The sequence below is a fragment of the Pelodiscus sinensis genome, chromosome 1, assembly GCF_049634645.1.
Source record: "Pelodiscus sinensis isolate JC-2024 chromosome 1, ASM4963464v1, whole genome shotgun sequence".
Taxonomy (NCBI): domain Eukaryota; kingdom Metazoa; phylum Chordata; order Testudines; family Trionychidae; genus Pelodiscus; species Pelodiscus sinensis.
In genome coordinates this window covers 4,706,825-4,734,811 of record NC_134711.1, presented here as the reverse complement: position 1 = coordinate 4,734,811, position 27,987 = coordinate 4,706,825, and the positions used below count along the sequence as shown (strand labels likewise).

The 27,987-nt window shown below is 52.3% G+C and overlaps 1 protein-coding gene across 2 annotated transcripts; it reads left to right on the top strand.

Moving 5' to 3' along the window:
- Positions 1 to 27,964, top strand: UCN3 (urocortin 3). Of its 2 annotated transcripts, none has more exons than XM_025183223.2 (2): positions 1 to 168; positions 27,464 to 27,964. In XM_025183223.2, exons 1-2 carry the CDS (start codon positions 163 to 165, stop codon positions 27,929 to 27,931), a joined length of 474 nt encoding a protein of 157 aa, XP_025039008.2. In that variant the 5' UTR covers positions 1 to 162; the 3' UTR covers positions 27,932 to 27,964. The 2 variants fall into 2 exon arrangements, with proteins under 2 accessions (XP_025039008.2, XP_006120397.2); XM_006120335.4 differs by lacking the exon at positions 1 to 168 and adding an exon at positions 12,183 to 13,662.
- Positions 27,965 to 27,987: the final 23 nt, after the last annotated feature.

The following is a 27,987-nucleotide window of genomic DNA, read 5'->3' as shown; positions in this document are numbered from 1 at the left end:
TTGCATTGTAGGCATCTCTAAATGTGCAAATCAGCTGACAGGTGAAAGACATTAACTAATACGAGTTTCCAACAGAAACGAGGAAGGCCCGTTGACAACAGATGGACTATTGTGGTTCGTTAAAGAGGACAAAAGATTTGGTTGTTTACTCTCTCCCTCACTATGAAGGTAAGTCTTGCAAGTGAATTTTTTCCCTTGGCTAAGTTTGCAGCTCCACGCAGAAGGGGGAAAGGGACTAAAAACGCAAGGGACTAGAAATGCAAGGATTATTAGGCATAAGCAAAAGATCCCAGTGTTTAGTCTGGGTTAGCCATAAAGAATGTGCTTATTATACAAGCTTCTATCATTTTATTCAATTAAGATTGAAACTCCTCTGTGCACAGGTATGTTTACCTGCTTTAAACTTGTAAATGACTCTCTTAATTCCTTTTCCTAGTTAACTAATCTTTAGATACCTTATTATTGGATTGATTACAAGTGTTGGCTTGGATGGGAGATCTAAGGTGCAATGGGCCCGGGTAAGTGACTGGTCTTTTGGGATTGGGATTAACCAGAATATGGCTGTAATTCTTGGGGGACCGTCTATCGCAAAGGTAGGGTCACCTGGGTGGCGAGATAGCCTGGAATACTCAAAGGGACTGTGACACTATGCGGTGGCTGGCACAGTGCTGGAGGAGTGAACGCTTAATAACTGGTGGAATCTGATTAGAGAACTCATCGCTCGTTGAGGGATTAGGCCCAACTTCGGAACAGCCTGCCCTGAGGTGGGGTACACATGGCATGGAGCCAGGCACTTCCCTGGCGTCAGGAAGATTTGCCAAGCGGAAGCAGCGTTTGGGGCCTTGTGAATGCTGGCTGGGACCAAAATCCATGACAGGAAACCGGGTACTTCCTGAGTGATGTGTCAAGCACAAGTCCTGTGCTCCTGAATCATAGAACACTAGGACTGGAAGGGACCTCGAGAGGTCATTGAGTCCAGTCCCCTGCCCTCATGGCAAGACCAAATACAGTCTAGACCATCCCTGATAGACATTTATCTAACCTTCTCTCAAATATCTCCAGAGATGGGGATTCCACAACCTCCCTGGGCAATTGATTCCAGTGTTTAACCACCCTGACAGTTAGGAACTTTTTCCTAATGTCCAACCTAAACCTCCCTTGCTGCAGTTTAAGCCCATTGCTTCTTGTTCTATCCTCAGAGGCCAAGATGAACAAGTTTTCTCCCTCCTCCTTATGACACCCTCAGTCTTCTCTTTTCTAAACTAAACAAACCCAATTGCTTGCTGGTTTGACCATTTGCTTGCTGGTTTTTTTACTTGTCTCTTGGTTATAGTTCAAGATTGTAGAGGCCTGTCTTTCAGCCTTCCCTCATAGCTCATGTTTTTTAGACATTTAATCATTCTTGTTGCTCTTCTCTGGACCCTCTCCAATGTCTCCACATCTTTCCTGAAATGCGGTGCCCAGAACTGGACACAATACCCCAACTGAGGCCTAACTAATGCAGAGTAGAGCGGAAGAATGACTTCTCGTGTCTTGCTCACAACTGAGGGGGTAAGAAAGGACACAGCGAGTACACCCGGTGGATCAAATCTCCCCCCAGGCACCGTGGCCTGTGGCATGAAGAAGCTGTCTAGGGCTGCTGTGTCTCTCTAGGCCTCGCCTGCGATCTCAGACAGCTCCGGCCACTCTGTGCTGCTTCCCCCCTTAGCCCCTGCCTGCCACACATGGGCAATTTTTAGTCCCACGCTCCTCTTGGATTGTGTAGCCTGAGGGGTTCAGCTTGGCCATCTTCTCTCCTCCTGCGCAGCAGCTCAGGCTCCCAAAGGAAACTCACAAAGGTCTCCGGGCCCAGACAAAGGCCAGGCGCCGTCCTGACTAACTCTCCACACTGCATAGGCCACCTTTGGCCTGCTCAGCACCGTTCAGGTGCTGGAATAAGGGGCAGGGTGAGTGGGGTACTCCTGTGCCGCCCCCAGCCTGGGAAGGGGGAGAGGGGACCCCACTTCCGGTCCCCGAGGCCTGGGAGGAGGTGGGGATCAGGGTTGCCAAGCGTCAGTGAATTCACAGACATTCTTGGCATAAGGGACCATCCTGGCGAAAAGAGCTAAAATTGGGCCTCTCCGTAAAATCCGTCAGAACGTTTAGACGTCAGTTAAAAACGCACCGGAGCGTTTGCAGGGGAGCTGAGGCATCCCTCCCCTTTGGTCTATGCTGTGGGGCAGCTCCGAGGAGTCCCAGAGCAGGAGCGGACGGGGGAATTCTCCTGGCCGGGGGCTCCCTCCGACCTGCTGGCCGCCAGGGGCTGCTCTTCTCCTCCTGTGGCTTAGAACGCTTCTTCTGCATCACCCGCACCAGCACCACAGCGGCTCTTGGTGGGCGTACGTGCAACATCCCCCCCCCCCCACTCACCCACAGACACAACAGGCCCCTCGCGGATGGGGGGGAGGCGGGATACAGCGAGCTGGGGAGTAAAAGCCTCCCCCTGGTTCCCCGCCAGGAAATCACAGCAGGACAGTCACTTGGACATAAGAAACAAACTGTTGCTGCCTGCACTGGAAGGATCCAAAATGGCCCTGGCAAAGTGACTGTTGGCAGGGTGGCGGCTGCACGTATGATCCCGAACCGGAGTACGTGGGGGACGCGGATCTGCCTGTCCGGCCACCTCAGTCAGGCGACTGGCCTGGGAATTCGTCTTCTCTGCCCCGGCCCAGTCTAAGGGTATGTCTAGATTACAGACTTGCTGGTACTGCCCTGGGACCTGGCATTGCTGTCGGCAGGGCAGGTCCACGCAGGGAGTCTGTAGCATGGTGAACCCAGGTAACCTGAGTGCTCAGTGCCCACCCTGGCCAGGTAACCCGAGTGCTCAGTGCCCACCCTGGCCAGGTAACCCGAGCGCTCAGCTCCCACCCTGGCCAGGTAACCCGAGCGCTCAGCGCCCACCCTGGCCAGGTAACCCGAGCGCTCAGCGCCCACCCTGGCCGGGTAACCCGAGTGCTCAGCGCCCACCCTGGCCGGGTAACCCGAGCGCTCAGCGCCCACCCTGGCCAGGTAACCCGAGCGCTCAGCTCCCACCCTGGCCGGGTAACCCGAGTGCTCAGCGCCCACCCTGGCCAGGTAACCCGAGTGCTCAGCGCCCACCCTGGCCAGGTAACCCGAGCGCTCAGCTCCCACCCTGGCCAGGTAACCCGAGCGCTCAGCGCCCACCCTGGCCAGGTAACCCGAGCGCTCAGCGCCCACCCTGGCCAGGTAACCCGAGCGCTCAGCGCCCACCCTGGCCGGGTAACCCGAGCGCTCAGCGCCCACCCTGGCCAGGTAACCCGAGCGCTCAGCGCCCACCCTGGCCAGGTAACCCGAGCGCTCAGCTCCCACCCTGGCCGGGTAACCCGAGCGCTCAGCGCCCACCCTGGCCGGGTAACCCGAGCGCTCAGCACCCACCCTGGCCGGGTAACCCGAGTGCTCAGCGCCCACCCTGGCCGGGTAACCCGAGTGCTCAGCGCCCACCCTGGCCGGGTAACCTGAGTGCTCAGCGCCCACCCTGGCCAGGTAACCTGAGTGCTCAGCGCCCACCCTGGCCGGGTAACCCGAGCGCTCAGCGCCCACCCTGGCCGGGTAACCCGAGCGCTCAGCGCCCACCCTGGCCAGGTAACCCGAGCGCTCAGCGCCCACCCTGGCCGGGTAACCCGAGCGCTCAGCGCCCACCCTGGCCAGGTAACCCGAGCGCTCAGCTCCCACCCTGGCCGGGTAACCCGAGCGCTCAGCGCCCACCCTGGCCGGGTAACCCGAGTGCTCAGCGCCCACCCTGGCCGGGTAACCCGAGTGCTCAGCGCCCACCCTGGCCGGGTAACCCGACCGCTCAGCTCCCACCCTGGCCGGGTAACCCGAGCGCTCAGCGCCCACCCTGGCCGGGTAACCCGAGCGCTCAGCACCCACCCTGGCCGGGTAACCCGAGCGCTCAGCGCCCACCCTGGCCGGGTAACCCGAGTGCTCAGCGCCCACCCTGGCCGGGTAACCCGAGCGCTCAGCGCCCACCTTGGCTGGGTAACCCGAGCGCTCAGCGCCCACCCTGGCCAGGTAACCCGAGTGCTCAGCGCCCACCCTGGCCGGGTAACCCGAGCGCTCAGCTCCCACCCTGGCCGGGTAACCCGAGTGCTCAGCGCCCACCCTGGCCGGGTAACCCGAGTGCTCAGCGCCCACCTTGGCCGGGTAACCCGAGTGCTCAGCGCCCACCCTGGCCGGGTAACCCGAGTGCTCAGCGCCCACCCTGGCCGGGTAACCCGAGTGCTCAGCGCCCACCCTGGCCGGGTAACCCGAGTGCTCAGCGCCCACCCTGGCCGGGTAACCCGAGTGCTCAGCGCCCACCCTGGCCGGGTAACCCGAGTGCTCAGCTCCCACCCTGGCCAGGTAACCTGAGTGCTCAGCGCCCACACTAACCACTAGTCTCATAGGAGAGGCCCAAGAGCCTCCTGCAGCTGCACGAAGGAGCAGGGCCACTCGTGCGAAGGGAGCTTAATGTGTATTTTGCTAGGATACGTTTCCCGTTCTTCAAATCCCCCCCGGCTAACCCCCTGCTCCCTTGGGGCTGCTAGTGAGTTCCTGTAATGCCGCCAGGCGGGACCAAACTAGGAACCTCTGGAGCTCAGTGTGAGCCTCCGCAGCCGGGGTGGGGAACCTTTTTGGGGTCGGGGGCTGCTGACCCAGAGAAAAATCAGTTGGGGGCCGCACACAAATAAGAAACAAACAAAACCACCCCAACCCCTCACTGACGTGGCCCCTGAAAGGCCCTCCCCACGTTCCCCTTCCACGCCAGAGCCTAGGGGGGCCCAGGCTAGTAGATTTTGCGTACTTCAGCCCCACAACGTGAGCTCCCCAATGCTGGGGGTGGGGGGAGTCCTGAGCCTCAGGGGTTAGATCCAGGCAAGCTGGGGGCCGCATCTAGCCCCCGGGCCTTCGGTTCCCCACCCCTGCTCTACAGCTTGAGGTACAAGCCAGCTGGCTCTCAGCTGAGGCTGCAGAGGAAACGCCTCCTCTCTCCGTGAGTGGTCCCCGTGCCATTGCATGGGACAGGGACCCACCCCCAGCAGGCGGGCATGCGGGTGACGTGCACAGGTGCATCAGCATGTTGGTGCCAGGGCAGGGGCCAAGAGCCCGGGGCCAAGGCTGCATTGGGTCTGGGGGCAGCGTGGAGAGTGGGGCTGGGTGGCGCCAGGCCGAGATGGCTGTCTGCAGATGGCTGCACAAGCAGCACGCTCGCTGTCGGGGTGGCAGTATTACACACACACAGGCAGCCCGGTGGAGCAACCTTTCAGTGCTATCCGAACGCCTCCCCAGAGTACACCCCGCCAGCTGGAAACTGGGCCCCGCTGACGTCAGGGCGTGGGCTGCCGGCCTGCCCCCTTCCGGACCCCGGCCTGCCACTCCGGTCTGTGCTTCGCCGCGCCTCTTTGCCAGCCACAGGAGCAGGTGCGGAAAGGTCGCCGGGAGCAGCTAGCGGAGGCAATAATTTACAGAGAGCTTTATGGCTCGGCTTTTATTGGCTCCACCATGGAGCACGGCCCCTGGGGGGACAGACGCCACAGCTGGCTCTGCACGGAGCCGGGAGAACAACGGTGATTCACCCTGTGCACGACACCAGCCGAGGCCCGGGTCCCACGTCCCCACAGCAGCGGGGGCTGGATTCTGACTCTGTGGGCACCAACAGCAGCACGAGTCCCCCTCTTCCCACAGGGGAACACCAGGGCCGTGTCCAGACTCAGGGGTTTTTTCGGGAAAAGTAGCCTTTTCCCGAAAAGACTTCCCCTGCGTCCAGACTCAAGCCGCGTTCTTTCGAAATTATTTCGAAAGAACACAGCTTTTCTTTCGATGGCGGTAAACCTCGTTTCACGAGGAAGAACGCCTTCCTTCGAAAGTTCCTCTTTCGAAGGAAGGCGTTCTTCAATGTAAAGAGGCCGTCTTCGAAAGAGAGCATCCAGACTCGCTGGGTGCTCTCTTTCGAAAAAGCGGATTTCTCTTTCGAAAGATCCGCCTGCAGTCTAGACGCGATCTTTCGAAAGAGGCTCTTTCGAAAGATGCTTTCGAAAGAGCCTCTTTCGAAAGAAGCCTGCAGTCTAGACATAGCCCAGGAGTTTTAACCTCTGCACAGCAGATCAAACGGCTCCTACACTCCAGGCCAGAGCGTATTGGCTCCGGGCCTGATTTCTAGCCAGAAATCCGCCTCTGGCCCACTGCCTGCCAACTTACCATGAAAAGACGTGATGATGGCATTCAAAAATTGCCTGAGCCCAAACTCCAGAGATCCAGGATGGTCAAGGACTGGGAGGGGAGAAAGTTTAGCCCCGAGGCTTTGACCAACAAGAGCTAACAGAGCAAACTCTTCAACATACAGTGATGCTCGCGCCACGCTCACTCAATCCCATTTCAAAACAGGAAGAGGGGTGTTGATATTTCTTTGTGACTGTTTTAGCCCAGGACAAGACGCAATGGGCTTAAACTGCAGCGAGGGAGGTTTAGTTTGGACATTAGAAAAAGTTCCTACCCGTCAGGGTGGTCAAACACTGGAATAAATTGCCCAGGGAGGTTGTGGAATCTCCATCGCTGGAGATATTTAAGAGCAGGTTAGACAGTAGGGTGGCCAGGTGTCTGGTTTTGAACCGGACAGTCCGGTATTTGAGCTTTCTGTCCAGGAAACAAATTGAGAAAATACCGGACACAGAAATGTCCAGTGTTTTCTAATTAAGTTTTATTATTATCATGAGTATCAGTACGTTGTTGTGTCCTGCCTGGCTGGTAGAGACACTCACGCTGTGTGAGCGTGTCCATCAGGCAGGCAGGACGCAACTACACAGTAAAGAGGAGGGGGCCGGGCCAGGACGCGATGGAATCGCTGGGGCCGAACTCAACCCGTGCGCCCTGCCGGGACTAGGCACAGGATGGGCAGCACCCCGGGATCTGCGTGCGCCTGGGCCAGCCCGACTCCCCGCCAGCCGGTTCCTCCCCTCCCCGATCTCCCCTGGCCAGCCCTGCTCCCCCAGACCCCTTCCCAGCCAGCTCCACTCCCCACCAGCTGGTTCACTCCCCCGATCTCCCCCGGCCAGCCCTGCTCCCCCCGACCTCCTCCCAGCCAGCCCCACTCCCCGCCAGCCGGTTCCCCCCCCCTCCGATCTCCCCCGGCCAGCCCTGCTCCCCCCAACCCCGTCCCAGCCAGCCCCACTTCCCGCCAGCTGGTTCCCTCCCCCCACCCAATCTCCCCCAGCCAGCCCTGCTCCCCCCACCCCCTCCCAGCCAGCCTCGCTCCCTGCCATCCGATTCCCCCCCCCTCCAATCTCCCCCGGCCAGCCCTGCTCCCCTCAACCCCGTCCCAGCCAGCCCCACTTCCCGCCAGCCGGTTCCCCCCGGGCCAGCCCTGTTTCCCGCCAGCCGGTTCCCTCACCCCACCCAATCTCCCCCGGCCAGCCCCATTCCCCCCACCCCCTCCCAGCCAGCCTTGCTCCCTGCCATCCGATTCCCCCCGGGCCAGCCCTGCTTCCCCCAACCCCCTCCTGGCCAGCCCTGCTTCCCACTGTCTGGTTCCCTCCCCACAACCCTGATCTGCCCTGGCCAGCCCTGCTCCCGCCAACCTCCTCCCTGCCAGCCCTGCTCCCCTCCCATCCAGTTCCTCCCCCCCCTCTGAGATCAAGTGTGTCCGTTATTTTTTTAAAGCATCTGGTAACCCTACTAGACAGACACCTCTCAGGGATGATCTAGACCAGTGGTCCCCAACCTTTTGGGGCTGCTGGGTGCCCAGGGGCGGGGCCACTCACATGCCGTGCGTCCGGGGGCGGGACCACCTATGCGCCACGCGCCTGGGGCCAGCACCGTGCATGTGCCGCGCGCCCGGGGCAGTAGCCGCCCATGCGCCGCGCACCTGTGGAACCGACTGCCATAGGATTGGAGACGCACCGCCAACCTCATCCCCTTCTGGTCCAGGGGCACGTCTCCCACCGTGCCACCGCTAACACACACAGCCATCCCGCAGAATAATCGCCATGGAATTTTCCACCCGGGATAGAAGGAAAGCGCCCCATGTGGTCGGTTCTAGGCAGGTTGCTTCGCCCGTGGTGGGAAGGTGCTCAGATCTCACAACCGCAGAGCGTGGGCTAAGGAGCACATTTTGGCTATGTCTATGCTCACGGCGTCTTGTGCGAGATATATGCAAATTAGGCTACACGTGGAATATTGCCAAGCCTCATTTGCATACCTAAGGAGCCACCATTTTTGCAGAAGAGGCTCGTGCGCCAGAAGGAGCTGTCTACACTGCCCCTTCTTGCGCAAGAAAACCCTTCTTGCGCAATGCCGTTATTCCTGAAAATAATCAGCGTAACGGCATTGCACAATAGGGGTTTTCTTGCACAAGAAGGGACAGTGTAGACAGCTCCTTCTGGCGCACGAGCCTCTTCTGCAACAATGGCGGCTCCTTAGGTATGCAAATGAGGCTCGGCGCTAGTCCACGCTTAGCCTCATTTGCATATTTCTCGCGCAAGCCGCCGCGCGCGTGGACATAGCCGACATGGCCACATTTAGCTGCTTGCATGAGACACACGGCGGGATGCTGCCCGCGTATTTCGGGGCAGCGCTTCCTTCATTCCATCCCCGACAGAGACATGCGTTTATTCAGGGAATGTCAATATCGCTCGGCCCTTGGCTCTCCGCAGTGTCTCTCGGAGCAGCCACGCTAATTAAGCTGCCGGCGAAGGCTGCTGACTCCGCTCCCCTGCCCCAGCCTCTTGTCTGGCAGAAGCAGGATTGATAACGAGCCAGCCGGGGCTTCCGCGTTCAAATATCTCGGCTGGGTCCGACGGGAAATCACTGTAACGGCGCCCGGACGCGGGCCCCGGCTGAAAGTAGGTCTCATTTATCAAGGCGGGCTCTGTGCAGAGGGCGAGGCCAAGGGCTCCGGACAAGCCAACCAGGGGAGATCGTTCGCCCTGCCGCACTAAACAAGTCACAGGGTCTTCGCCTGAGCAAGGGGTGAGGCAAAGCCGAAGGCCAGGTTGTGAGGCCTTCCCTCCCCCAAGAAGCTCCCCAGAAGACTTCGGGGGGGGCTACTTGTGTGCCAGACCCCGACTCGAGAGATCTGTCCTGCCTGCAGATGTTGCTTAATCGTAGTCTCCTGACCCCACCCCGCCCCATCCCTCTCCGCTGCCGGAAATCATCAGTGGCCCCCTCGGTGAATGAACGAGGAGTCCCTGTTGGGATCGGTCAGTTTCAGGACCCCTAGAGCAAAGCACAGCAGAGCCTGATCCCCCCCAACCCCACAATTGCTGGGGAAGATCCACTGGCTTCAATAATGTTAAAAGGCCTTTGATAGAACACAAGAACGGCCAGACGGGGTCAGACCAAAGGTCCATCCAGCTTAGTGTCCTGTCTGCCAACAGCAGCCAATGCCAGATACCCCAGAGGGAGTGAACAGAACAGGGACTCCTCAAGCAACCTCTCTCCCATCACCCATTCCCAGCCTCAGACAAAGGCTAGGAACACGATTCCTACCCATCCTGGCTAATAGCCACTGAGGGACCTAACCTCCATAAATCTATCTAGCTCGTTTTTGAACCCTGTTAAAGTCCTAGTCTTCACCACATCCCCTGGCAAGGAGTTCCACAGGTTGACTGTGCGCTGAGTGAAGAAAAACTTCCTTTGGTTGCTTTTAAACCTGCTGCCTATTCATTTCATTTGATGACCCCTAGTTCTTATATTGTGGGAATAAGTAAATAATTTTTCCTTATTCGCTTTTTCCACACCAGTCATGATTTTATAGACCTCTGTCATATCCCCCCTTAGTCTCCACTTTTCTAAGATGAAAAGTCCAAGTCTTTTAAATCTCTCCTCATATGGGACCCGTTCCAAACCCCTCATCATTTTAGTTGCTCTTTTCTGAACCTTTTCCAATGCAATCTATCTTTTTTGAGATGAGGCGACCACATCTATACACAATATTCAGGATGTGGGCGTACCATGGTTTTATATTGAGGCAATAAGATTTTCCCTGTCTTATTCTCTATCTCAGCCTTGGCCAACCCATGGCTCGCAAGCCACATGCGGCTCTTCCTCCCCCTTCCCCCTCCCCCGCCCAGGATGTGGCTCATGAAACCCTCCACCCCCGTGCCTCGTAAACCCGCCCCCGCACCCCTGAAAACAGCCCTCTCCTTCCAGCTCTCTGTGCTCACCGGGGCAGGGGAGCCGTCCACCGCAGCCATTAAAGATGGAGTATTAAAGACAGCGTCAGCCAGCGGGAGCTTGATGTGGCCAAAAAGCCTCTAAACACGTTTTCTTAAAGGGGCAGTCCTTCTTTTTTTCACTACGGTTTTGCCCCGGCTCTTCACGCTGGATCCACTGATATCTTGGCTCTTTGCCTGGAATGGGTTGGCCACCCCTCCTCTCTCCCTTTTTTTTAATGATTCCTAACATACTATTTGCTTTTTCGACTGACGCTGCACACTGAGGGGCTGTTTTCAGAGAACTAGCCACAATGATCTCTCTCTCGAGTAGTTGTAGCTAAATTAGTCCCCATCATAGTGTACTTATAGTTGGGGTTATGTTTCCCAATGTGCATTACTTTACATTTATCAGCATTCAATTTCATTTGCCATTTTGTTGCCCAATCACTTAGTGTGGAGAGATCTTTTTGAAGCTCTTCAGTCTGCTTTGGTGTTAACTATCTTGAGCAGTTTGGTATCAGCTGCAAATGTTGCCCCCTCTCTGTTTACCCCTTTCTCTAGATCATTTATAAACAAATTGAATAGGATTGGTCCCAGGACAGACCCTTGGGGGACCCCACTAATTATCTCTCTCCACTCGGAAAACTGACCATTTATTCCTACCCTTTGTTTCCTGTCTTTTAACCAGTTATCAATCCATGAAAGAACCTTCCCTCTTACCCCATGACAACTTACTTTACTTAAGAGCCTTGTCAAAGGCTTTCTGGAAATCTAAGTATACTCTATCCACTGGATCCCCTTTGTCCCCCTTTTTTTTGACCCCCTCAAAGACCTCTAGTTGATTAGTAAGGCATGATTCCTTTTACAGAAACAATGTTGATTTTCCCCCGATAAATTATGTTCATCTAAGTGTCTGACAATTTTATTCATTACTATGGGTAAGTTGTACTGACATTAGATATAATTATCTGTAATTGCCAGGATTGCCTCAAGAGCCCTTTTTAAGTATTGGCGTCACGTTCGCTATCTTCCAGTCATTAGGTACGGAAGCTGATTTAAAGGATAGGTTACAAACCACAGTTAATAGTTCCGCAATTTCCCATTTGAGTTCTTTCAGAACTCTTGGGTGAATGCCATCTGGTCCCGGTGACTTGCTACTGTTAAGTTTATCAAATTTTTCCACAACCTTCTGTAATGACACCTCAATCTGGGACAGTTTCTCAGATTTGTCACCTAAAAAGATTGGCTCAGTTTGGGAACTTCCCCAATATCCTCAGCCGTGAAGACTGAAGCAAATAATTCATTTAGCTTCTCTGCAATGACTTTATCATCTTTGAGGACTCCTTTAGCATCTCGATCGTCCAAGGGCCCTGCTGGCTGTTTAGCCGGCTTCCTGCTTCTGATGTACTTAAAAACATTTTGCTATTACTTTTTGAGTTTTTGGCTAGCTGTTCTTCAAACTCCTTTTTGGCTTTTCTTACTATATTTTTTACACTCAATTTGACAAAGTTTATGATCCTTTCTATTTTCCTCACAAGGATATGACTTTCACTTTTTAAAAGATTTTTTTTATCTGTCACTGCTTCTTTTACCTGGTTGTTAAGCCACGGTGGCACTTTTTTGGTTCTCTTACTGTATTTTTTAATTTGGGGCATACATTTAAGTTGGGCCTCTATTATGGTGTCTTTGAAAAGTTTCCATGAAGCTTGCAGGGATTTTACTTTTGTCACTGTACCTTTTAATTTCTGTTTAACTAACCTCTTCATTTTTGTGTAGTTCCCCTTTCTGAAATTAAATTCCAGTGTTGGGCTGCTGAGGCGTTTTTCCCACCTCAGGGATGTTAAATTTTATTACTTATGGTCACTATTTCCTAGTCCAGTTATATTTACCTCTTGGACCAGATCCTGCGCTCCACTTAGGACTAAATCAAGAATTACCTCTTCCCTTGTGGGTTCTAGAAGCAGCTGCTCCAAGATGCAGTCATTTAAGATATCAAAAACATTTATCTCTGCATCCTGAGGTGATATATACCCAGTCAATATAAGGATAGTTGAAATCTCCTACTATTATTGAGTTTTTTATTTTGACAGCTTCTCTAATCTCCCTAACCTCTGTGAATTTATCTAGTTCTTTTTTGAACCCTGTTAAAGTCCTGGTCTTCACAACATCCTCTGGCAAGGAGTTCCACAGGTTGACTGTGCGCTGCATGAAGAAATACTGCCTTTTGTTTGTTTTAAACCTGCTACCTATTAATTTCATTTGGTGACCCCTAGTTCTTGGGAGGAATTAACCAGAAAGGAAAACCCTAAATAGATAGCAAGGGGACATGTTAACCCTTTTCAAACCCCACTTCCTTTCTCTCTGAGGTTCATCGAAGGGTTTAGCCCATAACCAATTAGATCTTTGATGTATGTAGCAGAGTTACCTGTCTCTGGGGCTTCAAAACTATGACTAAATGACTTGGCCAAGGTCACCCAGACAATCTGTGGCAGGACCCAGAGGTGAAGTTCAGGTATCTTTTTCTTTTGTAGTTTCGGTCTGCAGTCAAACTGCCATTCAGCCTGTACAAACTCCTCACTGATCCAGCTCCTGGGCTTAAAACTGCCACAGACTCAAAAGACTTTGTCCTGGGTGGTTTTTTCTCTGTGTTGTCTTTTGTTATCAATGCAGCTCCTTATTTGGGCAGCTGGATGGGCTCTGGAGATTCTAACCCCATCGCTGACTCTTTCTGTCCCCTGGGGCAGGTCTCATAACCTTGCTGCCTCAGTTTCCCCCATCTGTCATGTGAGGACAATAATACCTGCTCATCTGCCACAAATGGGCTGAGTTGAATATTGGTGAACAAAGGCCAAATCTGTCCCTGATGCAAGTTAATTAACTCTGTGGCGTTCGCCGGGGGTGGACTTTGCCCAGAGACTCTGCAAATAAATGGAGGAGATGCTGGGCCAGATTTGTAAAGCTATAGAGAGGCAAATAGGTGTGTCAGTGCTTTTAAAAATCTTACTATCTTCATCATTAGGAGCCCAAATACCTGTAGAAATCTGCTAAGGATTATGCATTCCAAGCAGGGGGGTTCTGGCGAGGCAGTGCTGGAGTTTGCAACAGCTCCTCTTCTTGGTGTGACTCTTAATAGCCATCTCTATTTTTTTCTTTCTGAATGAGAAGTGACATCTCAGCCCCGTGACGTGGCCAGCTCCTTCTGATTTCCTTTTAATGAAATCATGTCCAAATGAAGGCTCCGCATCTGGAATTACGCTCCAGACCCCGTGATCGCTCATTTTTATATATACACAAGGGAGGAGGGAAAAGCGTTTCCATAGAGAGAAAAAACTATCGCAGCCCTCTTAATAACAATCAAAGAAAAGGCAGGAGACAGAAGTTCAGGGTAATGTGCCTGATGTATTTCTCCTTACTCTGAGACGGCGGCTTGCAACAGCGAGCGCTCTCGCTCCAGAGCTCAGAAGACTTGCAGGTGAGTGCATGGCTTGGAATTCATTTATGAAAGGGGAACCGGTTTCATCTGTAGGAAGTTTAAATATTTCAGTGCTTCCAATAAGTGCTTGGGCTCCTGCCGGGTGCCCTATTTCTATGCAAAAGGAGAGAGGCATTTTATCAAAAAGCTGTCTAGGAAACTGCATTATGAGACCAAAATGATTCTCTCTTTTGAGTTTCTGAAGCAAAGGTTCAGCTGCAATTTTCAGAGTTAAACTGCCTGGTTCCCAGGATGGGGAAAAGAGGTAGGTCGGACATTTTTCGCGGGAGGGGAGGCACAAAATGCTGTTTTTGTAACAGTCTGGGCAAGCAAGACGGAGCCATAAAATCAGTTTTGTCCTCGGTGCATCAGCAACAAAACGGGCCATTTGCAATATGCAGTTGGTTTATGAGTTCTCAGAGTGGTTGTGTGCGTGGCTTGGGTCCAAACTGGTAATATTTGATCACTCTGCAACGACTTGTGCTGGGAAGCTAAGCAGAGCAAATCAGATCCACCTCGTTAGCTCTAGCTGGAGTCGTTATTAAGGGAGGACACTAATCATAATTCCGAAAAAGCTTTGTTCCCAACTTGCTCGATCTGCCTTGCCTGTCTGCTTCACTTTTCCTCTCATCTTTAACAGCTAAGAGGCAGGTAGCAGTCCCCAGCTAGGGTCAATTCTGATAGCTCCAGCTGGCTATAGCTTTTCAATATAATGCCTGTAAATTGTGCATTGGAGCCACAACCTTGTATCCCAGCGAAAGATGTGCCCCTAAAGTCACCTGTGGCTCATGTCTCATCATCAGACTCAATCCAAGCCTCTTCAAAAGCTGCTTTGCTCCTCCTTTCGGCTGAATTCCACATTTCTTCGGTGACAGTTCCGGGAAGCAATATTTTATAATGGCTAACGGTGCACGAGGATTCACGGGTACAAGAGATGCAGCCGGAGGGTTAGCATGAGTGGTTTTTGCAGTAGCCAAGAAAAGAGAACGCATTAGCCCGGCCACCGGTAGTGTATTGTGCGGAGGCTTTGCCTTGATGGTTACAAAATTAGTCCTTCTTCTGGGGATTTGAAAACCAACGATGCTTCAGGGCGGGCTTCCTTTGCATTTTTTCATGTTCCACAATTCTCGTCACCAATCACAAGGAAGTCCCCAAAGAGTCTTGTCACCAAGCCCCCAGGAAGTCCCCAAAGAGTTTTCAGAGACCGAACAAGCTAGTCTGGGCATAGCCGAACGTCGGGCCAGACGTTCCATGTCAGATGATAGTATAAAGAACGGTACAAACTGCTTTGATAGTTAGTTGTACAGGTCTCAGAGAGATGCAAATCCTCTGACGGATTCTCACACTGATTAGGGGACTGTCAGCCCCAGAGAGCACTTTGGAGGGGCCCGATTCGTTCTGAATTACAGCTGGGTGTTTCCAAACAAAATGGAAAATGCAGCCAGCAGCCCGGTCGCTAGTAATAACAATCCAGGGCCAATAGCCCTGGACCCTAACAGAGCACATGGGGCCAAATTGTCAACAGATGAGAATTCATGTACAGCAACACGGATTTCTAGTCTAGTGGTTGTTTGCTGAGATGTATACGGACGAGTCCAGGCAGCTGTCTGATGAATCCTGCCAGGCGTACGGTTTAAAACCTCTCAGAACTCCATCTCTCTGACGCCAGCTCACGCAGCCAGGTTTCTTGGCTCAGTCGATGACTCCGGGAACACAGAGTGAGAGCAGGGGACTTCAGACAAGCAGGAGAACAGTAAGTTACTTTCCCCAAACAACTCCTCGCCCATGAGGCCCTGTCCCTCTAGTACAGGGGAGGGGAACCTAAGGCCTGGGGGGCTGTATGCGGACCATGGCTTGCCTGGATCAGGCCCCCTGATACTCGGGACTCCCCTTGGCACCATGGGACGCTTGGGACTCCCCCTCTCCCCACGCTGGTGCTCCAGCCTCCCCACATTATCCCCTCACAGGGCTGGAGCACACACAATCTACTAGCCTGGACCCTCCCCCAGCTCTGGTGTGTAAGGGGAACATGGGGAGGGTCTTTCTCTTTCTCAGTCAGGGTTCACGTCTGGGGGGGGTTGCTTCTCACTTGTGTGCAGCCCCCGACTGATTTTTCTGTGGGTCAGCGACCCACATAGGTCCCCCACTCCTCAGAGGCATAGGGAGGGGGTTATGCACCCAGGGGCAAAGGCAACATTTCCACCCCCTGCCCCAAACCTGGCGCACAGCTGAGCCCGACCCAGAGGGGGGGGGAGCTTGTACCATGTCTTCCCCCGCCCCCTCCAGTTTGGGGCCAGGCCCCCACATGCATTAACCCACCGGCGGAGATGGAGGAGGGTCGGGCTGGGGGCAGAGAGGAAGCGTCAATGAGGGTCCAGGGTGCTGAACGCCCCACAGGATCGGGCCCAGGAGCTAATCCCACCGGCTGGAGCCAGGCAAAGCGGTGGCAGAGGCCGGGCACGTGCCAAGGAGCCGCCCTCCTGAGCCGGGCTCCTCATGGCTCGGCCTGCACGCCACAGGCCAGGCAGCCCTCCCTCGTGCTCCGGCACGGGCTGCCCCACACGGTGCGCTTGCGCCAGTGGGGCTCCCCTGCCCCGCACAGAGGTGGCCAGTTGTTCTGAAATGGGCTGCACCGAGGGGTAGCGCCCACGTGAGGAAGATGGTTCCCTGGTCAGCCACGCCGGAGAGGGGAACCTTGTTCGGGTCGGGGGCCGTTGACCCACAGGAAAATCAGTCCGGGGGCTGCACACACGTGAGACGCAAACAAGAGAAACCAACCCCTCCCTGACGTGGCCCCCATCCGAGAAGGAGACAGACCCTCCCCACACTCCCTTCCCACATCAGAGCCGGGGGGGGGGGGGGGCCAGGCTGGTAGATTTTGGATGCTCCAGCCCTGCAGTGGGAGAGCAAAGGGGCTGGAGTGCGCGCGCAGGCTCCCCAAAACTGGGGTGGAGCCCCAAGCCTCTGGAGCAAGCCACATCCGGCCTCCAGGCCTTCGGTTCCCCGCCCCGGCTCTAAGCTGACTCGTGCGCCTCTTTCCGCAGAGAGAGGTGGTGAAATATGGCGCAAAGGGCCCTGTCTTCCACCAAAGCGCCCCTGCAGCCGCGAGCATGTGGCGGGATCTACTGGCTCCAACGGGCTCGGTGTTACACACAGGCCTAGGTCCTCCATTGGAGCCAGGCCTAGCTCCGTTTCTGCAGTCCTTCTCCCGTTGCCATGGCAGGCAGATGCAGGCAGGCGCCTGGTTACACCCACGTTGCACCTGGTGCGTCACCCCAAGCGGATGTATCCTAAGTGAGACTCCCGCAGGCACCTCCCTGTCTTCTAGGAGTCAGGCAGGCGCGTCCTTTTCGCCCAGCCGTGAGGAGCCTTGCTGAACTGATCTCAGCGGAACGGGGTCCTTGTAGTAGTTGATTCAGGCCTGTCCTCAGACAACTTCCCAGTCCAGCTAGAGAGTCCACTGGGATACACCAACACCTGCTGTGGAGCACCCCCAGGGACGTCTCTCGAAGAAGACCTGACGTTATTCCAAAATAACAAAGAGCGTGCCGATACAGCAAACCGTTATTTCGAAATAATGGCAAGCTGGAAGACTTCTTATTCGAACTCCTGGGCTGTGTCTAGTCTACACCTCTCTGTCAACAGAGAGATGTAGATTAGGCACATTGAAATAGCTAATGAAGAAGGGATTTAAATATCCCATGCTTCATTAGCATAAACATGACCTCCGCTTTTTTTCGAAACGGAGCTTTTTAAAAAAAAAACCCAACCCTCTAGACCAACCCTTTTTCGAAAGATCCTGTAAACCTCATTTTATGAGAGAGAAGGGATCTTTCGAAAAAGGCTTTATTTTTCGAAAGAGTCCCATCTAGACTGCCATTTTCTTTTTTCGAAAAAGCTCCGTTTTGAAAAAAAGCAGAGGCCATGTGTATGCTAATGAAGCGCGGGATATTTAAATCCCTGCTTCATTAGCAATTTCGACGTGCCTAATCTACATCTCTCTGTCGACAGAGAGGTGTAGTCTAGACACAGCCCTGTGGCCCTCGTTTCACGAGGAGTAAGAGAAGTCGGAGCAAGAATGTTCTTCCCTTGACTTCCTGCTGCGTAGACAGCGCCAAAAGCCGAGTTAAGCTATTTTGACTTCAGCTGCGCAATTGACGTAGCTGAAGTTGCATCACTTAATTTGACTTTAGACCTGCTGCGTAGGTCTAAACCATAGAGCAGTAGTCCTCACCGTGGTGCCCGTGGGCGCCATGGCGCCCGCCGGGACATTTCTGTGCGCCCGCCGAGTGATCAGGGCCGGCGTGGTGCAAGGGCTGTGCTGGCCCCAGGCATGCAGTGTATGAGCGGCACCAGCCTGGGCGCCCGGCACAGGAGTGGCGCTGGCCCCAGGCACATGGCGTATGGGCGGCCTCGCCCCTGGGCCCATGGCACAGGAGCAGCGTCAGCCCCAGGTGTGAGGCACATGGGCAGCCCCACCCCCAGGCATGAGGCACAGGAGCAGCAGCGGTCCCGGGAGTGTGGCACATGGGTGGCGCCGGCACCGGGCGCACGGCATATGGGTGGCTCTGCCCCCAGGCGCGTGCACGCCCCCGCCCGTGGGCGCATGTGTGGCCCCGCCCTCGGGTGCCCGGCGTGTGAGCAGCCCCGCCTCAAGCACCCTGCAGCCCCAAAAGGTTGGGGACCACTGCCATAGAGATTAAGCCCAGATAGACACATTAGATCCCCGGCCTAGTGCTTGGTCCTGCCGTGAGGGCAGGGAACTGAATCTGATGATCTGTCGAGTTTCTTTCCAGTTCTGTGATTCTGTGAGGCTATGTCTATGCTGCAGAGTTTTTGCGTAAAAATGGCATCCATATGACAAGAATGTTTTTGTGCAAGAAAATGTACAGTGAAGCAACAAAACTGAGGGGGTTTTGCGGTATAGGTACTCCTCTTTCTACAAGGAATAACTCCTTTTTGCGTAAGAGCTCTTGCGCAAAAAGGTGTGTGGGGATGGGAAACGGAAGAAGCACAGGTACCCTGCTGGCTATTTTGCGAATGGCAATCAGAGCTTTCTTGGAAGAGAGAGTCCATGCAGTCTGCACGCTCTCTTGCGCAAAAGCCCATCACTTTTCAGATGCGCTTTTGCAGGGTGGACGCACTCTTGTGCAAGAAGATTTTGTGGAAGATCTCTTCCGCAAAAAGCTTCTTGCGCAAGAAGCCTGCAATGTAGACATTGCCTGATTCTATGATCTCCTGTCACAGGCCACTATATTTCCCCCCAGCTCCTCTAGTCCAGGGGTCAGCATCCTTTTCAAACCAAAGAGCCAGCTGCAGCAAAATTCAGAATAACAAAGAGCCGTATCCGAATGCCCATTTGCATGACTGCAAATATACAACGTCGTATTATTGATAACTGACCTGAGGATTAATAGCAGCATCAATGAAACATTGCACTCACAGACTTTGTCGAATGGGACTTCTGCTGCTGCTTCTTTTTGCACTTTTCTTATAGAATCATAGAATCATAGGACTGGAAGGGACCTCAAGAGGTCATCGAGTCCAGCCCCCCGCCCTCAAGGCAGGACCAAGCTCCACCTACACCATCCCTGACAGATGTCTATCTAACCTGTTCTTAAATATCTCCAGAGAGGGAGATTCCACCACCTCCCTTGGCAATTTATTCCAATATTTGACCACCCTGGTAGTTAGGAATTTTTTCCTAATGTCCAATCTAAACCTCCCCTGCTGCACTTTAAGCCCATTACTCCTTGTCCTGTCCTCAGAAACCAAGAGGAACAAATTTTCTCCTTCCTCCTTGTGACACCCTTTTAGATATTTGAAAACCGCTATCATGTCCCCCCTTAATCTTCTTTTTTCCAAACTAAACAAGCCCAGTTCATGAAGCCTGGCTTCATAGGTCATGTTCTCTAGACCTTTAATCATTCTTGTCGCTCTTCTCTGTACCCTTTCCAATTTCTCCACATCTTTCTTGAAATGTGGCGCCCAGAACTGGACACAGTACTCCAGCTGAGGCCTAACTAGTGCAGAGTAGAGCGGCAGAATGACTTCACGAGTTTTGCTTACAACACACCTGTTGATACAACCTAGAATCATATTTGCTTTTTTTGCAACAGCGTCACACTGTTGACTCATATTCAACTTGTGGTCCAGTATGACCCCTAGATCCCTTTCCGCCATGCTCCTTCCTAGACAGTCGCTTCCCATCTTGTATGTATGGAACTGATTGTTCCTTCCTAAGTGGAGCACTTTGCATTTCTCTTTATTAAACCTCATCCTGTTTACCTCTGACCATTTCTCTAACTTGCTAAGGTCATTTTGAATTATGTCCCTATCCTCCAAAGAAGTCGCAACCCCACCCAGTTTGGTATCATCTGCAAACTTAATAAGCGTACTCTCTATCCCAATATCTACATCATTGATGAAGATATTGAACAGTACGGGTCCCAAAACAGACCCTTGAGGAACTCCACTTGTTATCCCTTTCCAGCAGGATTTAGCACCGTTAACAACAACTCTCTGACTACGGTTATCCAGCCAATTATGCACCCACCTTATCGTGGCCCTATCTAAGTTATATTTGCCTAGTTTATCAATAAGAATATCATGCGAGACCGTATCAAATGCCTTACTAAAGTCTAGGTATATGACATCCACCGCTTCTCCCTTATCCACAAGGCTTGTTATCTTATCAAAGAAAGCTATCAGATTAGTTTGGCATGACTTGTTCTTCACAAACCCATGCTGGCTATTCCCTATCACCTTATTACCTTCCAAGTGTTTGCATATGATTTCCTTAATTACCTGCTCCATTATCTTCCCTGGGACAGACGTTAAACTGACCGGTCTATAGTTTCCTGGGTTGTTCTTATTCCCCTTTTTATAGATGGCCACAATATTTGCCCTTTTCCAGTCTTCTGGAATCTCCCCTGTCTGCCATGATTTTTCAAAGATCATAGCTAAAGGCTCAGATACCTCCTCTATCAGCTCCTTGAGTATCCTGGGATGCATTTCATCAGGACCTGGTGACTTGCTGACATCTAACTTTCCTAAGTGATTTTTAACTTGTTCTTTGTGTATCCTATCTTCTAAACTTACCCTCTCTCTGCTTGTATTCACTACGTTAGGCACACCTCCAGACTTCTCGGTGAAGACCGAAACAAAGAAGTCATTGAGCATCTCCGCCATTTCCAAGTTTCCTGTTACTGCTTCTCCCTCCTCACTAAGCAGTGGGCCTACCCTGTCCTTGGTCTTCCTCTTGCTTTTAATGTATTTATAAAAAGTCTTCTTGTTTCCCTTTATGCCTGTAGCTAGTTTGATCTCATTTTGTGCCTTTGCCTTTCTAATCTTGCCCCTGCATTCCCGTGTTGCTTGCCTATATTCATCCTTTGTTAGTTGTCCTAGTTTCCATTTTTTATATGACTCCTTTTTTATTTTGAGATCGTGCAAGATCTCCTTGTTAAGCCAAGCTGGTCTTTTGCCATATTTTCTATCTTTCTTACACAGCGGAATTGTTTGCTTTTGGGCCCTTAACAACGTCCCTTTGAAATACTTCCAACTCTCCTCAGTTGTTTTTCCCTTCAGTCTTGCTTCCCATGGGACCTTACCTACAAGTTCTCTGAGCTTATCAAAATCTGCCTTCCTGAAATCCATTACCTCAATTGTGCTGGTCTCCCTTCTACCTTTCCTTAAGATCATGAACTCTATTATTTCGTGATCACTGTCCCCTATACTGTCTTCCACTTTCAAGTTCTCAACTAGTTCCTCCCTATTTGTTAAAACCAAATCCAGAACAGCTTCTCCTCTGGTAGCTTTTTCAACCTTCTGAAACAGAAAGTTGTCTCCAATGCAGTCCAGAAACTTATTGGATAGCCTGTGCCTCGCTGTGTTAGTTTCCCAACATATGTCTGGATAGTTGAAGTCCCCCATCACCACCAAATCTTGGGCTTTGGATAGTTTTGTTAATTGTTTAAAAAAGGCCTCATCCACCTCTTCCACCTGGCTAGGTGGCCTGTAGTAGACTCCTAGCATGATATCACCCTCGTTTTTTACCCCTTTTAGCTTAACCCAGAGACTCTCTACACAGCTATCTCCTACGTTCATCTCCACTTCAGTCCAAGTGTGTACATTTTTAATATACAAGGCAACCCCTCCTCCCTTTTTTCCCTGTCTGTCCTTCCTGAGCAAGCCGTACCCTTCCATACCAACATTCCAATCATGCGTCCCATCCCACCAGGTTTCTGTAATACCAATGATATCATAGTTGTATTTATTGGTTAGCAATTCCAGTTCTTCCTGCTTATTACCCATACTTCTCGCATTTGTATATAGGCATCTAAGATACTGATTGGATCTTGCCTCCCTGTTGTGCCCTGACCCTCCTTTCTCCTTGCCATTATAGGCCGTAGTCCCCCCCATTTCCAACCCATCTCCCAGTCCCGCACATGCAGCACTTACCTGTGGGCTTTGCTCACCTGCCCCCAACAAACCTAGTTTAAAGCCCTCCTCACAAGGTTAGCCAGTCTTTGAAGTTTACATCATAGCTGGTCCCATTCAGGTTCATGCGCGCCTTCAGGCTGCAGGAGGAATGACACGGTTTTAAAATGTTGAATTAATTTTTCATTTCAATTTAAACAGTGGCCTGTATTTTGGGAATGGCCAAAGAGCCGTATTTGGCTCCACACTGAGCCATAGGTTGCAGACTCCTGCGCTAGACTGATCCCACTTTCTTTAATTCAGTTCAGCTATTTCCATCCTCAAGAAGCCAAATTGGGTGCCACAGGCTCAGGAGAGCAGGAGAAACCGCGGTGCCACCACACCAACCGCTCCTTCAATCCAAGGTTCCATCCCAAAGAGCTCAGAGGGGAGAATTAAAACCCGCAGCATGTCCATGGTGCTTTGCAAAGCCCTACACAAACATTAGCTAGTCCCCATCAAACCCCTGTGGTCCAGGGGAAATAACAACTGCAGACCTGTATCAGGGTTCATAGAACCATCGAGCTGGTAGAGACCTCAGAAGGTCATCAAGTCCAGCCCCTTGTCCAAAGCAGGACCAATCCCAACTAAATCAACCCAGCCAGGGCTTTGTCAAGCCGAGACTTAAAAACCTCTAGGGATGGAGATTCCACCCCCTCCCTAGGGAACCCATTCCAGTGCTTCACCACCCTCCCAGGGAAATAATATTTCCTAATATCCAACCTAGACCTCTCCCACCAGTTCTTCCCTTCTGAGCCCATCCAAGATAACAATTAGTATTATAGAAACCTAGGGAGTTCCAAACTGAGCTAGCATTTCCACCACCTGACACTCGGTTACCCTCAAGTAACCGCCCCAGCCTCTGCCGCGGTGGAGACAACAGCCACCAAACCTCATCCGTGGGGAATGGAGACACTGCACAACTTGGTCTTTGGGAAGAGCAGGCACAGAGCCGGATTAAGAGTTTTAGAGGCCCTAAGCACTGAAAAGATTATGGTGCCCCCCATATGTAATTCAAAATATATAATATAGTATTATACTATACTGGAATATAATATAGTATTATACTATACTGTAAAATAAAATTGTATTTTTCGAAATGACACAAAACTGACATGTCTTCTGAAAACAAAATAGCTTCTTTCTAGATTTTCTGATTGCAAAATTCTGGCTACGTTCATCAAAGCTGACTTGACGAAGCACGTCCACTTCCATACACAATAGGGAAAGTGAATCGAGTCTGTCCTGACACGCTGTTCTCTGAGGGTTTTATATTCTTTTCAGCTGAGAAAAAGAGCGGTCTGTGGAGTTCTGACTTTTCCCACGATGACAACTTTGATGCTTTTTTTGAAATATAAATTTTTTTTTTTTTAAATCTCATTTTTTTTGGTGCCCCTGCTTTGCTGGTGCCCTAAGCACGTGCTTAGTCTGCTTATTGGATAATCCAGTCCTGGCAGGCAAAGATGCTGCTGCAGCCATTGAGCTGAAATGAGCCCCTTAAAAAGACTCTTCATGGATTCCTTGTCTAGACATCCTGCCCCATAGTAGGGAGTTGCGTTCAGTAGGACATGCCTCCAGCTCACACCAGATGATGCATTCTGCGCCAGCGGCCAAATGCAGGCCCTCTCTGCGTTTTCCATTCGCAATCCGCCGTCACTACATAGTTTCTTAAGGTAGGGGGCATTTTTAAAACCATTTTCCCAACACGGTGGGCCCAGTCCCATTGTGCCGTTCATTGCGCCTGTGCAAAACGGGGGCACAACGCCACCAGCGTCTTTCCAACCTCTTGGCACCCATTTTGCACGTGTAAATGACTGTATTTTAGTGGGCCATCAAATCGAGACCAATTTTCTTCTGAAAGCTCAACTTTTCTAACGTGCTCTACACTTTGCACGGTTACGTGGATTGCTTTGAAATTTGGGAAGGAACATGGGGATCAGTGATTCAAATTTGAGATCGTTAGATCCAGGGATTCCTGAGATATAAGGTATAAGGCAGTTAAAAATCAGGCCGACAGTTTTCTATGTAGTTATGTAAGTAAAGTCACCCATCAAGACAGGAATTATGGGGCCATTCCTCCACTCCTTACACATTAATAATTATAAACCTGCATAGAGATTCTAGTCATTATTACCCTAAGATTTGCCAAATAGGTAAGAATTTGAAGCCTTCTGGGCCAAATGTGCTTGAACAAGAGTTGGGTGTTTGGTCCATAAATCAAATGGACCATTTCACTCTTGCTTGCTTAGATGACTTCTTTCACTCAAAAGACATTCAGCTAAACCATGGCCTTCTTTAAGCCTTAACCCTGCAGTGATGTTATGCAGTTTTTCTAAACCCAACTGAGAATATTCCAACCTTGAGGCAAAATGGGGGCAGAGTTAAGGTTATGGGTATTTTGTGTGTGTGACTGGCTTGTTACAGAAGTGAAACCTCAGTGCTGAAAACTTCTGCTATTTTATGAAAGGGATGGTCTTGCAGCTTTGAACACCCTGGAAGAACTTTTTTTGCGTGGGAATTTACTTCATTTTCTAAATCGTCCTACCGAGGGACTGGAGAGAGCAGTGGGGGGATGTGATTTTCTCTCCCATCTTACCGACCCCCTGTGACAACGCGTCGGGATTTTCCCATCTCCTGCACCCCCGAAATGGCATGAACAGACTCCACCAGCCAGTATAATGGAGGTTGTTTATTGCCCCTCCAGGATATAGCACAGCACAGATGTAATCTGGTTACAGGAACTGGGGGCTAAGAGGCCTCAGTGCCCCCCTTGAGATAGGGGAGTCCCAGCCCCCCTCCCCAGCTCCTTCTCCCCTGCTTTCCAGCCAGGAACTAAACTAACTCTCCTCCAGCCCTTCCCCCCAGCCAGGGTAGCATCTACCTTCCTTTGTTCCTCTGCATGGGGGGTGGCTGGTCAGACAGGTTGAGACACCCTTTGCATAATGACTCATCCTGTTTTGCTGGGCTGTGGTACCAACTGCAGCCAGTGGGGGTTACCCCAGAGCCAGCAGCATAGAAACCAGCCAGGTACCCCCACTACGTCACACCCCCTAATGCCTATGCAGAGAGAAGTGCCTCTCCAGCACATCTTAGGATCTTGTGAAGGGCAGAGACCTTCTCAGGTCTCAAAAGGGGGGGGATGAGGGAAGCAGGAGGACTTGGGGGCACATCTCAAGGGGCCATCCCCCACTCACCTCCTATGCATCTCCTCGGGCCCAACACCTGTGGAGTTTACAGGACACCTTCGAGAAGAGCTCAGTTTGGCAAGTCCCAGAACGCTACTCGGAAGGGTGTCCACCTCCCAGGCCCTACCCAATCCCAAAAGCCTTAGAAAGCTTCTGGGGTCCCTCAACCTTCTCCACACAGATAGGAAGAGGATTGGGGGGCCCCCATGAGCCTTAGGTGGCTAGTGGAGGGGCCCCCAATATCCACCCTCTTGAAGTTTCTCATCAGGACCACACCCCCATCCAATTTGGGCCCATTACAGAGGCCAGCCCTAGCTGGATTTCCATGTGGGGTCTGGCAAGCCTTATAATGCCCCCAGCAGGTGGGTCTGGCTGGGAGGGACCCCTAGGAGCCGATGGAGGCTTGGGCAGGCTAGCTAAAATAAAAAGGTCTATGGAATGGGTGGGAAGCCCTCAGCATGCCTCCTAACTCCCGGAGCATGGCGTCAAGGAGCCCTTAAAGGGCCGGTACGGCCTGGAGGCTTTCTTCACTGTCTCCTGCTTCGCTGCTCCCAAAGCTATGGCCGCTGGAGCCCAGTCAGGTTTGGGACCATGAGCTGCATGGCACCGAGTAGCTGGTGGCAGGACTGTCTCTTCCATGGCTGGCTCCTGTCCCGCTGGCCCCCGTCTCCAGCCCGTACCATCAGGTGCGGTTTCATAGTCTCGGCTCTCTGGTCTGGTGGCCTGGAATTGTCTCCAGCCGCCCCTCCAGCAAGTCCCGGAGAGCTGTCGCAGGGCCCTGCGCGAGCCGGATGAGTGACCCCCTGGGACTGACAATCCCAGAATGCACAGAGCTTCCGCTTGGGCCTCACCTGTGTGTAGCCACGCTCCCGGCGGGGGGGGGCGCTGTCGTGTTGCTCCCAGGGTATTAAAGAGTCACGAAAGCTATGTCTACACTGCTCCCGTTTTGCACAAAAATTACGCAAACGAGGCAAAGCGTGGAATATCGCCGCCCCTCATTTGCATAATTAACGAGGCTCTGTTTTTGCGCCAGAGGCTTTTGCACAAAAAGGAGCCATGTACACGGCTCCGTTTTTGCTCAAAAAACCCCTCATGCACAAGAGCCGTTCTTCCGCATTTTTTTCAGGAAGAACGGCTCTTGTGCAAGAGGGGGGTTTTGTGCAAAAAGGATATTTTTTGCATATTTTTTTCACAAAACGGGGGCCGTGTAGGCATAGCCGAAGGGTGTCAGAGAAGAACCAGGCAACCCAGGAGCGGATGGGGTGAAAGGAACTGCTTTATAGCCTACGCACGTTTACCTCAGACATTCAACATGATGTCGGAGTGGCCCCGAATTGGCTGTAGTCAGAACCTTTTATCTATTTTAGTATGTTAATTTAGTAAAGTTAACTCCCATAAAATGACTATTAATAAGCAAATAATGAATACAATTATACCCGCCCCTAATTACTAAGTATAGAATTTCTAATTGACTCAACAGTTTCCTATACTACAAACTAACAGGTGACAGAGATTTCAAGGAATCTGACCCTGAAGATGTTCTGCAGTGACAATGAGAATCTGACAGCCCCAAGTAACATTGCGGGAGCTGACAACAGTTTCTTGGGTCCCGCCCCAGAAGCAGCTGCATGTCAGCAAGAGTAAAGCAAAGCAATTTCTACGTGTAGGTCTCCAAAAGCTCCGGTCTCCTTGCACAATTAGAGGCCACGTTTCTAACTGTGGGTCTTAGCAACTCACCCAAAATTACAGAGGGAAACCATGGGTCCCCCCTGCTCTTACCACTAGACCACACTTCCTCCTAGCTGTGGGAATAAAACCAGGCGTCCCGATGCCCATCCTCTTCTGTAACCACTAGACCACACTTCCTCCTAGCTGTGGGAATAAAACCAGGCGTCCCGATGCCCATCCTCTTCTGTAACCACTAGACCACACTTCATCCTAGCTGTGGGAATAAAACCCAGGTGTCCTGATGCCCTATTCCCTGCTCTAACCAACAGGTACTTCCTCCAAGCCCTGGAAATCTCCATTCCATCCCGGAATTACTGGACCATTCTGCTTTGAGCATACACTGATTAATACTAATGACACTCACCTATGTTTCTACCTTCCCTGCCTTCTCTCCCTCTCCTGAGCCTCAGGGGGGAACCATGTCTCCCACCAGATTCGTGCTGCTGCTCCTGATTTTGTGCGCCGCAAGGACGGGCCTGTCCCTCAAGCTGTACAAAGCCGAGTCCCTCTTCAACTGCATCAACGCCGCCCTCTCGGAGGCCGAGAAGAGCCTCCTGGAGGAGAACTCCCCCCTGGACAAGAGGAATTCCGACTACCCGCCTGGGAAGGAGGCTCCCTCACCGCGGGAGGAAGCGGAGGAGGAGGAAAAGGAGAAAAGGACGTTCCCAGAGGACGCCCGTTACCAGTACCAGGCGCCGCTCAAAGGGAAGATGCACCAGACCCGGGCCAAGAGCGACCGGCGCACCAAATTCACCCTCTCCCTCGACGTGCCCACCAACATCATGAACATCCTCTTCGACATCGCCAAGGCCAAGAACTTGAGGGCAAAGGCTGCCGCCAATGCCCACTTGATGGCGCAGATCGGGCGGCGGAAGTGAAGGGGGCGGGGAGCGAACTTGCGGGTGAGGTAGGGTTGGGTGGGCTGGGGAGGGCG